At 39.8% G+C, this 15480-nt stretch overlaps 1 protein-coding gene across 2 annotated transcripts; it reads left to right on the plus strand.

Annotated features, from left to right (window-relative positions):
- Positions 1-2482: 2482 nt before the first annotated feature.
- On the plus strand, positions 2483-13152 carry LOC142256380 (uncharacterized). 2 transcript variants are annotated; one of them, XM_075328026.1, is made up of 5 exons: positions 2483-2704; positions 3342-3455; positions 3542-3688; positions 4277-4426; positions 12392-13152. In XM_075328026.1, exons 1-5 carry the CDS (start codon positions 2653-2655, stop codon positions 12541-12543), a joined length of 615 nt encoding a protein of 204 aa, XP_075184141.1. In that variant the 5' UTR covers positions 2483-2652; the 3' UTR covers positions 12544-13152. The 2 variants fall into 2 exon arrangements, with proteins under 2 accessions (XP_075184141.1, XP_075184142.1); XM_075328027.1 differs by lacking the exon at positions 12392-13152 and adding an exon at positions 9556-9979 and having other exon boundaries at positions 2586-2704.
- The last annotated feature ends 2328 nt before the right edge of the window (positions 13153-15480 follow it).

Consider the following 15480-nt stretch of genomic DNA (forward strand, 5'->3'; position numbering starts at 1 on the left):
AAGCAAATCAAATGGTCCATAGCATAATTCACAAAACCAAGGGTAAAATTAGTAAAGAAACACGAATATAGTCCATAAAGCGATAAATAAATGTCCAGGTCTCCCTGAGAAGCCACAGTTTTCCTCAGAGGTTCAGTCTTCTTCCTTCTCTCTTCAAGTTCCCAACAGATTGCTTAATCCCCCAGGTAAGCAGAGTGTTTGCAGTAGGTGTATCTCATGCCTCTACCCTGACTAAAGGCCCAGTCACACTAAACAACTTACCAGTGATCCCAACAACGATCCAATCTGATAGGGATCGCTGGTAAGTTGCTAGGAGGTTGCTGGTGAGATGTCACACTGCGACGCTCCAGCGATCCCACCAGCAACCTGACCTGGCAGGGATCGCTGGAGCGTGGCTACACGAGTTGTTGGTGAGCTCACCAGCAACCAGTGTCCCAGCCCCCAGCCAGCAGCGCGGTGTGGAAGATGTTGCGCTTGGTAACTAAGGTAAATATCGGGTAACCAACCCGATATTTACCTTGGTTACCAGCGCACGCAGCTACACGTGCAGAGAGCAGGGAGCAGCGCACACCGCTTAGCGCTGGCTCCCTGCTCTCCTAGTTACATCACACATCGGGTTAATTACCCGATGTGTGCTGCAGCTACATGTGCACAGAGCAGGGAGCAGCGCACAATGATTAGCGCTGGCTCCCTGCTCTCCTAGTTACAGCACACATTGGGTTAATTACTCGATGTGTGCTGTAGCTACATGTGCACAGAGCAGGGAGCAGCGCACACTGCTTAGCGCTGGCTCCCTGCTCTCCTAGCTACAGTACACATGGGGTTAATTACCCGATGTGTACTCTGCTACACGTGCAAGAAGCAGGAGCTGGCACTGACAGTGAGAGCGGCGGAGGCTGGTAACGAAGGTAAATATCGGGTAACCAAGGACAGGGCTTCTTGGTTACCCGATGTTTACCGTGGTTACCAGTGTCCGCAGAAGCCGGCTCCTGCTGCCTGCACATTTAGTTGTTGCTGTCTCGCTGTCACACACAGTGATCTGTGGTTCACAGCGGGACAGCAACAACTAAAAAATGGCTCAGGACATTCATCAACAACCAACGACCTCACAGCATGGGCCAGGTTGTTGCTGGATGTCACACTAAGCAACATCACTAGCAACATCCCTGTTACGTCACAAACGTTGTTCGTTAGCAGCGATGTTGCTAGCGATGTTGCTTAGTGTGATGGGGCCTTTAGGAACAAAAGCAGGCAGGGGAGGGATTAAACCTGCAAACAGAACAATATACAGACAAAGAATATAGAATGGACAGTGAACCACGCAAAAACATTAACCCACACAAAATGGTACATGACGCACAATATCCCACCATCACATTAGTAACAAACACAGCTAATTACAGTTCAATTTTGATTTTTGAATTTTTACATTGATGCCTCTAATACATTGACAACATTACTGAAATTAAATGAAAGAAGCTCAATAAACGTTAAAGTAACATCCAAAACTACAGTGGGGATATGTAAAAAATAGTGTTTCCTATTACACATTGCAATATTTAAGGTTTTAATGTTGCACCCATAGAAAATATTTCCAAGAAAGAACATTTCAGAACAAAATTGATATCTAAAAATATATTTTTCTTATTTTCTGGAAAATTGTACACCTTATTATTTAACAGATTTGTATGGCATCCTTCTTCATTTAAGATATAGAAAATAACTTTATAAAACATTTATAAATTCCCTGATAATTTACTTTTTCTAAATGAACACCAAACCAATGATCTATACTTTCACAGTAAAGGAAAATAGTTTCAGATAAGTAAACATTCTCAAAATTGTTACCAAATAAAATGGCGCATCAGAAATAAAAAAAAAATAACTTTTACGAAAGTGTCTCTGTGGACAATCAAAAATACAAAGCTCTAACCCTTTGAAGAAAACTTTGATAAATTCCCTAATTATTTTTGTAATCAAACACCAAACCAATTATCTTCATTTCACCAGGAAAGTAAAACAGTAAAGGAAAACAATTTCAGATAAGCAAAAGAAATTAGAAATTACCACCTAAATTGGTACATCATGTAAAAATATTATTTTCCCCAAATTGTCTATGCGGACAATCAAGGATCAAAAATACAAAGTTTTAACCACTATGAATATTACAGTTCTATGAGTTAATAGGATAAGGGATTTCATCTATTTAACTTATGAAAATGAAATGGGATGAAGTAATGGAAATTTACTTTTGGCAAGAGAGAGATAGTAAAAGCTTCTGTTGACAAATAAAATAATTCCACCCAAACATCCGCAGGGAAGGCAAATATATCCTCCTGATATATTACAAGCTAATAGTTAAACATTGCAAAAAAGCAAACAATACAAGACCCTTCTCTTAAGGCAAGATCAAATACAAAGACATTCTGATGGATTTGTAGTAAGAGTTATCATCATTGTATTGCTGTATTACTAGAAACATGAACTTTGCTGAGAGCAGAATGATGCTGTTAGGGAAGTGTTTTGGGCTAGATCTCAACCATCCCATGATACAATAGTTTCTTTACCCTTCCAAACAGTATTTATATGATCCATGTATGCAGACAACAAGACACGCAGAAGAGAATCTGAGAAGCCACCCATTCATCCAAAATGAAGAGCCTGATTGCTTCACTTTGCTTTATCTCTGCTCTTGTTGTCTCAGGTAAGAGGAATCTAGTCACTATACATTATATACACATAGGGCACCAAGGAGTGTTGTCAAACTTTATTGCAAAGTTCCTCTATCATTTTAAACAGGTTAAATGCAATTTCTTATGGATCTTGTATATCTCTGGTAAATCTGGTTTGTGTTAACAATTTTCCCGTATTGAAAAAAAACCGGTGAAATTGGACCTGATGTAAATGTTTCTCAAAACATACCATGGATTTATCACTTACTAAATCAAGTGATGTGTTCCCATAGACCAAACATTCTTAACCAGAGATGGTTTTATTTAGACCCATTTTTACGCTACATAGATGATTTGTGAAAACTTGTGATTGAATCTTAAAGGTTAATTCTCTTAAAGTAAAAGTGGTGGATGAAGAGAATCCACAAAATATGGTATGGGAATACAAAAAAAAGTTGAGTTACCTATTATATAATAAAAAAACATTTATAAGTCCGTAATTCAAGTCACCATAGGGCCAAGTGTTGGAAGTAACATGTATCCTGATCTTGTTGGGTATGATAATAAAAAAACGATATCGATAACAATCAATATACTAATCTTTTCACCTGAATGCCTCTTTATTTTATGACTCTCACCATAAATCACTGAAATATCTCCTTTTTTTAGCCTTGTCCTATAAATGTTATTCGGGCTTCTCCAGCAACTCTACAAAATGTAACGTGTCTGAGATTGATTGTCTTGGAAATCGATGTATGACCTGTTCCCAATATCTTGACAGAGGTGAGTGTCACTTATTTCTTCTTTAGCAAAATTATGGCATCACCCCCTCAGTTCTTGTTTTCTGATGTTTATTTTCTTTTTTGTAGGTGGTAATATGTTTAAATCAATACTGAAAAGCTGCGCGAATGAAACCATGTGTGGGACCAATGGATCAGCAGCGCTAGAAAATATAAAATATCGATTTTATACCAAATGCTGCACTGGACACTTATGCAACACTGATGAATATCAACGTGAGTGTCACTCTGGCAATAATTATCTTGGAATAATTGACTGATAAAATCAAAATATTATTCAAGTTCAAAATTCTTCAACTTTACAAAAAATAAATATTTTTAATTCTTTTAACTTTTACAAAACCTATTTGTAAATATGAACAATTTTTTGCTTACAGGCTGAAATTTTAAACAAATATATTTACTTTTATAGCTTAGAGCAATGTTCCTCAACTCTAGTACTTAAGGTCCATAAGCAAGCAGTGTATGTTTTCAGGATTTCCTTATCATTGCACAGGGGTTGAATTCATCACCTGTTCAGGCTATTAAAATATCACCTGTGCAATACTAGGAAATCCTGAAAACATGCACTGCTGGTGGGTCCTGAGGACTGGAGTTAATCCTGAGTTAGAGCACTGGAGGACAAAAAGGGAGAAATGTGTGCTGCTGTATCTGTTGTCCAGAAAGTAACACCACTAGAATCAAGGTCTCAGCTTCTACCTTATGCTGCTCTCAGATTACATAGCAAAAACCTGCTGACAGTTTCCCTTTATATGTTTTAAGTCAATGCTCAAGCAAAATATTTAATTGTGTGTATTTCTCCAGTTATTACCGAAGATCCAGCACCAAATGGTGTAAAATGTCCATCTGTCTACTGTATCGGCACCTTTGAGGAATGTAACAGTACCAAGGAGATAAACTGTACTGGATCCATGAACAGATGTTTCTATTTCAGGGGACAAGCACGCTATCCTGGTAAGAAATATGCATGATCTAAAAGGATTTTATGGTGTTTGCAAACACAAGTTTTGTTACAGTAAATCCACATGAAATAAAAGGTTTATAGGGCTATTGTGTAGTGATGGGCGAAATCAAACTGTAAAATTCGAGCTCTGTATCAGACACCTAGCATTCGTGCATTGTTCTCAAACAAGGACTTCTCCGCTGCCCAGATAGCAAATAAAAATAATGGGAAAAAAAAGCAAAATGGGGATAAAAGCAGGACAATTATACTTACCAAGTTTCCGCATGGCTGCCACACTGTTTCCAAGTCCGCTAATTTTCTCTTATAAATATTCACTGTTTTCCTTACCCACCCTATGTGACAGCATCTGTGATTAGTTGCAGTCAGAAAGCGTCCCCACCCTCTTGTGTTGGCATCATTGATTGGCTGCCTTCACGCTATCTGTCTAGGTCCCCAAAGTGGAATGTAGCAATAAATAAATAGTTTGTAAAAAAGGGCTTATTGTCCCTCAAATTTTGATACCCAGCACAGATAAAAAAGACAGAGGGCAATAAGGCACTGAACAAGATTAGTCATAGAAATTCACATGGCAAGTGCAAAAACAGACAAGATATAAAATGTTGCATACAGATTACAAAATATGTTGCCAGGTGAAACCAGAGAGCAGTAGCTGGTGTCCAAACAAGAGGTAAATAAAACCGCACACTAGAACCATCAATACGTCCGGACGTCAGTACATACCAGCGGTTGTATAGATGGAAGGATCACCAGTACATTACTTTAAAGTGCCAGAGTGCAGGAATCAAGGACCGACAAACAGATCCCCCCTGGGGCAGGTAACGCGCGTTTCACGTATTGGTGGTATAACGCTTCATCAGACCGGTGACCACCCCTCCTCGGTCTGATGAAGCGTTATACCACCAATACGTGAAACGCGCGTTACCTGCCCCAGGGGGGATCTGTTTGTCGGTCCTTGATTCCTCCACTCTGGCACTTTAAAGTAATGTACTGGTGATCCTTCCATCTATACAACCGCTGGTATGTACTGACGTCCGGACGTATTGATGGTTCTAGTGTGCGGTTTTATTTACCTCTTGTTTGGACACCAGCTACTGCTCTCTGGTTTCACCTGGCAACATATTTTGTAATCTGTATGCAACATTTTATATCTTGTCTGTTTTTGCACTTGCCATGTGAATTTCTATGACTAATCTTGTTCAGTGCCTTAGTGCCCTCTGTCTTTTTTACACTGCATTAATGTGTGCTGCATCTAATTGTAGATGAATGAATAAACTTTGATATATATATTCTTGCAATACAACCACGTTTGTTCTCCTGTTTGTTCACTATTTCCCAGTGGTTTGCATGTTTTGTTGAATTTATAGAGGCCCATACAGGACACTCTATATAATAATTTTTGTATCGTTAGACTGTGTAGTCATGTTACATCTCCTATTGAAATTTTATACTCTTTCCTCATGGATATTTTTGCTTGTCCAGCACAGATAAAGCCTGCACTCCCCAGCTTTCTGCTTTATTTTGGCTGTGTATCAAAATTAGAGGGACCCCAGGCAGATTTTTTTTTAATATTCAATTAAATAATTAAAAAAATGGCATTGGTTCTCCCCAATTTTGATACCCAGACAAGATAAACCATACAGTTAGGGGCTGGTATTCTAAGTCTGAAGAGGTCTATGGTTATTGGGCCCTCCCCAGCTTAAAAATAGCAACCTGAAGCTGCCCCAGAATTGCCATATCCATTACATGCACAATTCCTGGTGCTTACCTGGCTCATCCCGATTGCCATGATACAGGGGCAATCGGTGCAATATAAGGGGTTAATGACAGCTGGGATTTGTCAAAAAATCTATGAGACCCTTTATTAATAATCATATAAGAAATAAACACAAAACACAGAGAAGCATCCTTTATTTAAAGAAAACAAACATCCTCTTTCTCCAAATTATTAACCTTCAAAACACCCTTGCAGGCTAGAAGTAATCAACACGAAGATGTCCCAAGATAATCCTGGCTCTGCTACATCCAGATGTTACAGTGCTCAGTCACATTAGAAAACTTGACTGATTACTGTAGTATTCAGGACACACTGACAGAACCGGTTAACCTGAGGTCACAGCTGAGGTTCCCACTGTACCTCAGCTATGACCTACGATAAACTTATCTGAGATGACCCCATTGAACCTAATTCTGGTAATCTGGCATTAATTTCAATGGTCATGGATTACTGGATTATTAACTTCAATGGTGCCAGATTACCTGATTGACTGACACCATTGCAGTCAATATACTGGAAATCTGGCAGCATTGAACTCATTGCCGGATTACCAGAATGTGCACACATTCTGGTAATCCAAAATTGAGTTCAATGAGTTCACCTGAAGTGAGTTCACCTGAATTCACAGATTCGATACCGTGCGAACCCCAGCTATGCCCTAAGGGAACTCATTGAACTCAATCACGGATTTAGCTATGAGCGGATGTTGAGTATTTATTTGCAGACATTTTTGCATCAAACCTGCATCTACTGTCCGAAATATGCAACAAAATAATGCATTCATTTTTGGTGCATTTTTCTACCAAGATATGCAGATTTGGTGCAGAAATATCTACAACCAAAATTCTGAATTTGCACACATAGTCTAACGTCTTATGCCGGCGTCACACGGTACGATATATCGGGCGATATGTCGGCGGGGTCACGTCGTAAGTGACACAAATCTTGCATCATTTGATATATCATAGCGTGTGACAGCTACGAGTGACGGTGAACGAGCAAAAATAATCACCTTATCGTTGCTCGTTGACACGTCGCTCATTTTCAAAAAGTTGTTTCTTCTTCTGTGCCTTGGTGTAATGCCTGATAGGAGCTACAGACTCAGACTGGCTGTAAGGGGAATCTAGAGAAAAGCCACTCACAAAGCAGAACCCCAAGAACTCTGCAACCCTTTAACCCCTATACAGGGATTTGGAACTACACAGAGCCTCAGAGATCGCTACCTGTGGTATACTGTAGTCCGTGGTTGTCAAGCAGGGTCAAAATCCAGGAGAAGCAAAACAGGAACAGAATCGGCAGGCAAGGGCATACTGAGGAGACAAAGCAGGGGTCAAATCCGGAACTGGCAGCAAGGTACAAAAACAACAGGCAGGAGGGTAGTCAAACAAGCAAAGGTCAGGGCACAGGAATCACAATACAAACAGCACATGAGCCAGGAGAACAGAACTATCACTGGCAGTGGTCATGTGACAGGAGGGGCAATAAGAAGGGTGTGGTGTCTTCCCATAGGCTGCAGGTGAATGTTGGCCACTTCAGCCGGGAAACAAACGCCACCTACAGTCAGCCAGTGGTACTGCAGGTTCCAGGGAAACCCAGCCTAGTGGTTGAGTGGAGCCTGTGCGCCGCAGAACCTCGGGCACCGACTCCTCTCCCATCACCAGCACTATCCATGGTGGGAACATGGCGATCAGAGCAGAAGTCGCAGGAGCGGACTCCGGTGGGGACGTGACAGCCGGTTGGTCATCATTCCTGGGGCAGCAAACATCGCTCCGTGTGACACCCCGGGAACAATGAAGATAGCTTACCTGTGTCCCACGGGCAATGCAGAAGGAAGGAGGTGGACAGAATGTTTACGTCACGCTCATCTCCGCCCCTCCGCTTCTATTGGCCGTCCGCTGTTTGTTTCGCTGTGACGCCGAACGTCCCTCCTCCTTCAGGAAGATGATGTTCGCCGCCCACAGTGAGGTCGTCCAGGTGGTAAGTGCGTGTGATGGGGATTTAATGATTTTGTTCACCACGGGCAACTAATTGCCCGTGATGCACAAATGACGGGGGAGGGTGCGATCGCTCATGCGATCGCACAATATATCGTCGCGTGTGATGCCGGCCTTAGTCTGGAATTGAGTTCAATTACTTAACCTGATGTGACTTCACTGAGTTCAATTAGTTCACTTCAGGTGAGTTTACCTGAGGTCACATCTGGGGTACTGTGGGAACCCCAGCTGGAAACTCAGGTGAAGTCAATGACATTACCGCTCCCACAGCTGTGTTTTTGTCAGTGTGTTTGGGTGACGACTTCAATGATCAGTCACGTTTTCTAAAGTTGGCTGCTTTTTTCAGACTGGGAAAGGCCTAATAACCATGGGCCTCTCCAACCTTATAATACCAGCCCCCAGTTGTCTACATTCTCTTGACAGGACATAAAAAAATGGGAGAGACTCAACGCCATTTTTTTAAATTATTTAATTCAACAATTAATAATAGCCACCTGGGGTTCCTCTTATTTTTATACATAGCTAAGATAATGCTGACAGCTGGGGGATGCGACCTCCAGCTGTCTGTTTTATCTGTACTAGGTATCAAAATATGGGATATCCTACTCCATATTTTTCAATTATGTAATTTTTACATGCTACTTCAGGGATCCAGACAGCTCGAGTTAGGGGAAACTAATCACAGACACCAGAACAGAGAGTAGTGGTGTAGTCTGACTGCAACCAATCACAAATGCTGTTAGAGATGGTAGCTGGGGGAAGCAGTGACTATTCATAAAATATAATGATTGGACCAGGAAACAATGTGACAGCCACTTTGAAACTTGGTAAATATAATTTTCCTGCTTTAATTACCATTTTACTTCCCTTTTGAAGCCCACTAGCCGTTGGTGGGCATATCATTGATGAAGCCTGTGCATCTGCACAGTGGCCAAATAAATTGGGGGGCCCATTTCTATCTCCAAAGCAGGCGGAATTGTTTATTTTAATGAGTTCTTGGGCTGCAAAGGACCTATATATTGTTTTTGCACAGGGGCCCTTTTCTGTCTGTGTCCGCCAGTGCCCCTAGCCCTTACTAACACCATTTTATAGCACTTATGTTTGAGTACCTTAAACTTTTATGGGGTTTGGAGTCCAGGCTAAAGTTTGGGCCAAGTCAAGTCTTGAACTGGACTTTTTAAATTTGGCCGGACTCAAACATCTGGGGTTTCACCCATCTATTTTCCTGTACTATGCAAATTAGATCTTCTGGAAACTGTCAGATTGTATTAAAACTATAACAAAAGATTTTTACTGAAAGTATCTATATTCTAAGTAATAACGATGTATGGGTTTTTTTCATGTTTTTCAGGGGATACATGGAAAAATATTTCTGCCATGGGTTGTACTAATTATGTTGCTTGTAAATATAATTTTAAAAATGCGATCTCGGTTCCAGAACGATCAGGGGCAGAACTAATCTGTTAGATGTTACATGATCATCTGAGCATCTTTAATGAACCAATGAAAAAAAAATGCAATCAAATCTGATGATCTTCCTAATAAAAATCTTCCAAAACCTGTCTAATAAAGAGTATTTAGTTAATATACATTGTTTAAGGCCTTCCACGGGGCATCTAATTTTTTAAATATCAATCTTTTAGTCCATAGTGTTGAAAGAATAAAACATTCATCAAGCTTGTTATACCAGAGTTACAGCCTCCCATCTGCAATATATTTTAGAATATAAGTATAGCTAAATAATCTGAAATAAAAAAATATTTATAACATTTTAGTTAATTAATAGTGATGGCACTGCTTGTTACTCAATCAAGTCATGATAATGCAGCAGCTATGTGTCATGAATGTATCCTGTCGTTAGAAGACTTGTGACAGGTTTGGTGCCGGAGTCTCATGTTGCCGTATGATAGTATAGATTTAAATGTTTTTTTCCTTTCTTTTGGTGCAGCAAGGGTAAATGTCAGTTTCTTTGCTAGATGCTCTTGGCTATTTCCCATTATATTCAGACGATTTGTTACCGCAAGCATTCCCCTTAAATTGGGATACCCAGCACAAATAAAGCATGCGGTCACTGGCTGTAGCCCCCATTCATGTGCTTATCTTGGCTATCTATCAAATAAGAAATGCATGTGGCTATTTTTAATTATTGAAATAAATTATTAAAAAAAAACAAATATGATACTTAATCACGATAAAGAGAACAGCTGGGAGCTGGTATATGCAGACTAGGTAGACCCATCCTCATTGCCCCCCCAGCCTAAAGATAGCAGCCTGCGGCCGCCCAGGATTGTTGCATCCATTAATGGGAGGCATCTACGAGAATCCCTCATCACTAATCTGCAAGTGTAAAGAAGTAAAAACAAGCAGTGAAAAAATCAGCCGGGGAACATTCGCCACCTACAGTCAGCCAGTGGTACTGCAGGTTCCAGGGAAACCCAGCCTAGTGGTTGAGCGCAGCCTGTGCGCCGCAAAACCTTGGGCACCGACTCCTCTCCCATCACCAGCAATATCCATGGTGGGAACATGGCGATCGGAGCAGAAGTCGCAGGAGCAGACTCCGGTGGGGACGTGACAGCCGGTTGTTCATCATTCCTGGGGCAGCAAACATCGCTCTGTGTGACACCCCGGGAACAGTGAAGACAGCTTACCTGTGTCCCACGGGCAATGCATAAGGAAGGAGGTGGACAGAATGTTTACGTCACGCTCATCTCCGCCCCTCCGCTTCTATTGGCCGTCCGCTGTTTGTTTCGCTGTGACGCCGAACATCCCTCCTCCTTCAGGAAGATGATGTTCGCCGCCCACAGCAAGGTCATCCGGGTGGTAAGTGCGTGTGATGGGGATTTAATGATTTTGTGCGCCACGGGCAACTAATTGCCCGTGATGCACAAATGACAGGGGCGGGTGCGATCGCTCATGCGATCGCACAATATATCGTTGCGTGTGATGCCGGCCTTAGTCTGGAATTGAGTTCAATTACTTAACCTGATGTGACTTCACTGAGTTCAATTAGTTCACCTCAGGTGAGTTTACCTGAGGTCACATCTGGGGTACTGTGGGAACCCCAGCTGGAAACTCAGGTGAACTCAATGACATTACCGCTCCCACAGCTGTGTTTTTGTCAGTGTGTTTGGGTGACGACTTCAATGATCAGTCACGTTTTCTAAAGTTGGCTGCTTTTTCAGACTGGGAAAGGCCTAATAACCATGGGCCTCTCCAACCTTATAATACCAGCTCCCAGTTGTCTACATTATCTTGACAGGACATAAAAAAATGGGAGAGACTCAACACCATTTTTTTAAATTATTTAATTCAACAATTAATAATAGCCACCTGGGGTTCCTCTTATTTTTATACATAACTAAGATAATGCTGACAGCTGGGGGATGCGACCTCCAGCTGTCTGTTTTATCTGTACTAGGTATCAAAATATGGGATATCCTACTCCATATTTTTCAATTATGTAATTTTTACATGCTACTTCAGGGATCCAGACAGCTTGAGTTAGGGGAAACTAATCACAGACACCAGAACAGAGAGTAGTGGTGTAGTCTGACTGCAACCAATCACAAATTCTGTTAGAGATGGTAGCTGGGGGAAGCAGTGACTATTCATAAAATATAATGATTGGACCAGGAAACAATGTGACAGCCACTTTGAAACTTGGCAAATATAGTTTTCCTGCTTTAATTACCATTTTACTTCCCTTTTGAAGCCCACTAGCCGTTGGTGGGCATATCATTGATGAAGCCTGTGCATCTGCACAGTGGCCAAAGAAATTGGGGGGCCCATTTCTATCTCCAAAGCAGGCGAAATTGTTTATTTTAATGAGTTCTTGGGCTGCAAAGGACCTATATATTGTTTTTGCACAGAGGCCCTTTTCTGTCTGTGTCCGCCAGTGCCCCTAGCCCTTACTAACACCATTTTATAGCACTTATGTTTGAGTACCTTAAACTTTTATGGGGTTTGGAGTCCTGGCTAAAGTTTCGGCCAAGTCAGGTCTTGAACTGGACTTTTTAATTTGGCCGGACTCAAACATCTGGGGTTCTACCCATCTATTTTCCTGTACTATGCAAATTAGATCTTCTGGAAACTGTCAGATTGTATTAAAACTATAACAAAAGATTTTTACTGAAAGTATCTATATTCTAAGTAATAACGGTGTATGTTTTTTTTTTCATGTTTTTCAGGGGATACATGGAAAAATGTTTCTGCCATGGGTTGTACTAATTATGTTGCTTGTAAATATAATTTTAAAAATGTCATCTCGGTTCCAGAACGACCAGGGGCAGAACTAATCTGTAATCTGTCAGATGTTACATTATCATCTGAGCATCTTTAATGAACCAATGAATAAAAAAATGCAATCAAATCTGATGATCTTCCTAATAAAAATTTTCCAAAACCTGTCTAATAAAGAGTATTTAGTTAATATACATTGTTTAAGGCCTTCCACAGGACATCTAATTTTTTAAATATCAATCTTTTAGTCCATAGTGTTGAAAGAATAAAACATTCAACAAGCTTGTTATACCAGAGTTACAGCCTCCCATCTGCAATATATTTTAGAATATAAGTAAAGCTAAATAATCTGAAATAAAAAAATATTTATAACATTTTAGTTAATTAATAGTGATGGCACTGCTTGTTACTCAATCAAGTCATGATAATGCAGCAGCTATGTGTCATGAATGTATCCTGTCGTTAGAAGACTTGTGACAGGTTTGGTGCCGGAGTCTCATGTTGCCGTATGATAGTATAGATTTAAATGTTTTTTTCCTTTCTTTTGGTGCAGCAAGGGTAAATGTCAGTTTCTTTGCTAGATGCTCTTGGCTATTTCCCATTATATTCAGACGATTTGTTACCGCAAGTATTCCCCTTAAATTGGGATACCCAGCACAAATAAAGCATGCGGTCACTGGCTGTAGCCCCCATTCATGTGCTTATCTTGGCTATCTATCAAATAAAAAATGCATGTGGTTATTTTTAATTATTGAAATAATTGATTAAAAAAAAAAACAAATATGATACTTAATCACGATAAAGAGAACAGCTGGGAGCTGGTATTTTCAGACTAGGAAGACCCATCCTCATTGCCCCCCCAGCCTAAAAATAGCAGCCTGCGGCCGCCCAGGATTGTTGCATCCATTATTGGGAGGCATCTACGAGAATCCCTCATCACTAATCTGCAAGTGTAAAGAAGTAAAAACAAACACTGACAAAAATCTATTTATTTAAAATAAAATACAAAAAAACCCTCTTTCACCAATTTATTAACTTCCAAAACACCCAGGTCTGATGTAATCCACACAAGGTCCTAAGAAGATTCCTGCTCCGCTACATCTGAAGTGACAGTGGATGGCATAGAACATGTCCGCATGTTTACCTGCAGGCAGCGAATGAGCCGCGATCAACGGTCACATCACTTGGGATATTTACGGTCACAGCTGTAGGTTCCCACGGTCCTCCACCTGTAATCGCAGGTAAAATGACCTCAAGTGACCTTAGTAAACTCAGTGACCTTACCCCAGATAGGGTGATGTAATGCACCAAATTCAAATCTTCCAGTCTTCATTCCAGGTACACTAACAGCTTGTGTCACATTGATTTAGCCATAAAACCAGTGGTACATCCATTTCTCCAAAGTATGTTAGGGACTGTAATGATTTAACACGACTTGGCACAAAGTAAATTAACTACTTTTCAGTTCCCCTAAAAAAAGTTTTGTGCTACCAGGCATATTTAACACTATTTAAGTTTTTCAATGTAACATTCCCAGATGTAAATGTTTTTGAGTATTAAACACTGTTATCATATGACTTGATAAATAAGTAATAACAACAGCTGATTACAGTTCAATTTTGATTTTTCTATTTTTACATTGATGCCTCTAATACATTAGCAAAATTACTCAAATGATATGTAAGAAGCTCAAAAACATAAAATTAACATTCAAAGTATAGTGGGGATATGTAAAATTAGTGTTTCCTATTACATATGAGTGCAATATCTAAGGTTTCAAACTCTCACCCATAGAAAATATTTCCAATAAAGACCATTTCAGGACAAAATTGATTTCTAAAAATATATTTTGCTAATTTTTTAGAAAATTGTACACCTTATTATTTAACAGATTTGTATTGTATCCTTCTCCATTTAAGATTTGGAAAATGTTAACTTTAGAAAACTTTTATGAATTCCATGATAATTTGATTTTTCTAAATGAACAACAAAACAATGATCTATCATTTCACAGTAAAGTAAAACAATAAAGGAAAATAGCTCCAGATAAGTAAAAGTTCTTAAAATTGTTACCAAATAAAATGGCGCATCAGAAATAAAAAAAAATAAAATTTCCCGAAGTGTCTATGTGGACAATCAAAAATACAAAGCGCTAACCATTATGAAGAAAACTTTGATGAATTATCTGATTATTTTTTTGTAAATAAACACTGAACCAATTATCTAAATTTCACCAGGAAAGTAAAACCGTAAAGGAAAACAATTTCAGATAAGTAACAGGATTTAAAAGTTGTTGCCACATTAAAAGGCGAGTCATACAAAAATAATGAATTTTTCCAAAATTGTCTATGTGGCCAATTAAGGATCAACAATACAAAACTCAATCTTATCTGTAATGCCAATAATAATTTTATTTGGCAAACTAAATATATACAGTGCAGACCAAAAGTTTGGACACACCTTATCATTCAAAGAGTTTTATTTATTTTCCGGACTCTGAAAACTGTAGATTCATATTGAAGGCATCAAAACTATGAATTAAAACATGTGGAATGACATACTTAACAAAAAAGTATGAAACAACTGAAAATATGTCTTATATTCTAGGTTCTTCAAAGTAGCCACCTTTTGCTTTCATTACTACTTTCCACACTCTTGGCATTCTCTTGATGAGCTTCAAGAGGTAGTCACCGGCAATGGTTTTCCAACAGTCTTGAAGGAGTTCCCAGAGATGCTTAGCACTTGTTGGCCCTTTGGCTTCTCTCTACGGTCCAGCTCACTCCAAACCATCTCGATTGGGTTCAGGTCTGGTGACTGTGGAGGCCACGTCATCTGGCGTAACACCCCATCACTCTCCTTCTTAGTTAAATAGCCATTACACAGCCTGGAGTTGTGTTTGGGGTCATTGTTCTGTTGAAAAATAAATGATGGTCCAACTAAACGCAAACTGGATGGAATAGCACGCTGCTGCAAGATGCTGTGGTAGGCATGCTGGTTCTGTATGCCTTCAATTTTGAATAAATCCCCAACAGTGTCA

This window comes from Anomaloglossus baeobatrachus, chromosome 11, assembly GCF_048569485.1.
Source record: "Anomaloglossus baeobatrachus isolate aAnoBae1 chromosome 11, aAnoBae1.hap1, whole genome shotgun sequence".
Lineage (NCBI taxonomy): Eukaryota > Metazoa > Chordata > Amphibia > Anura > Aromobatidae > Anomaloglossus > Anomaloglossus baeobatrachus.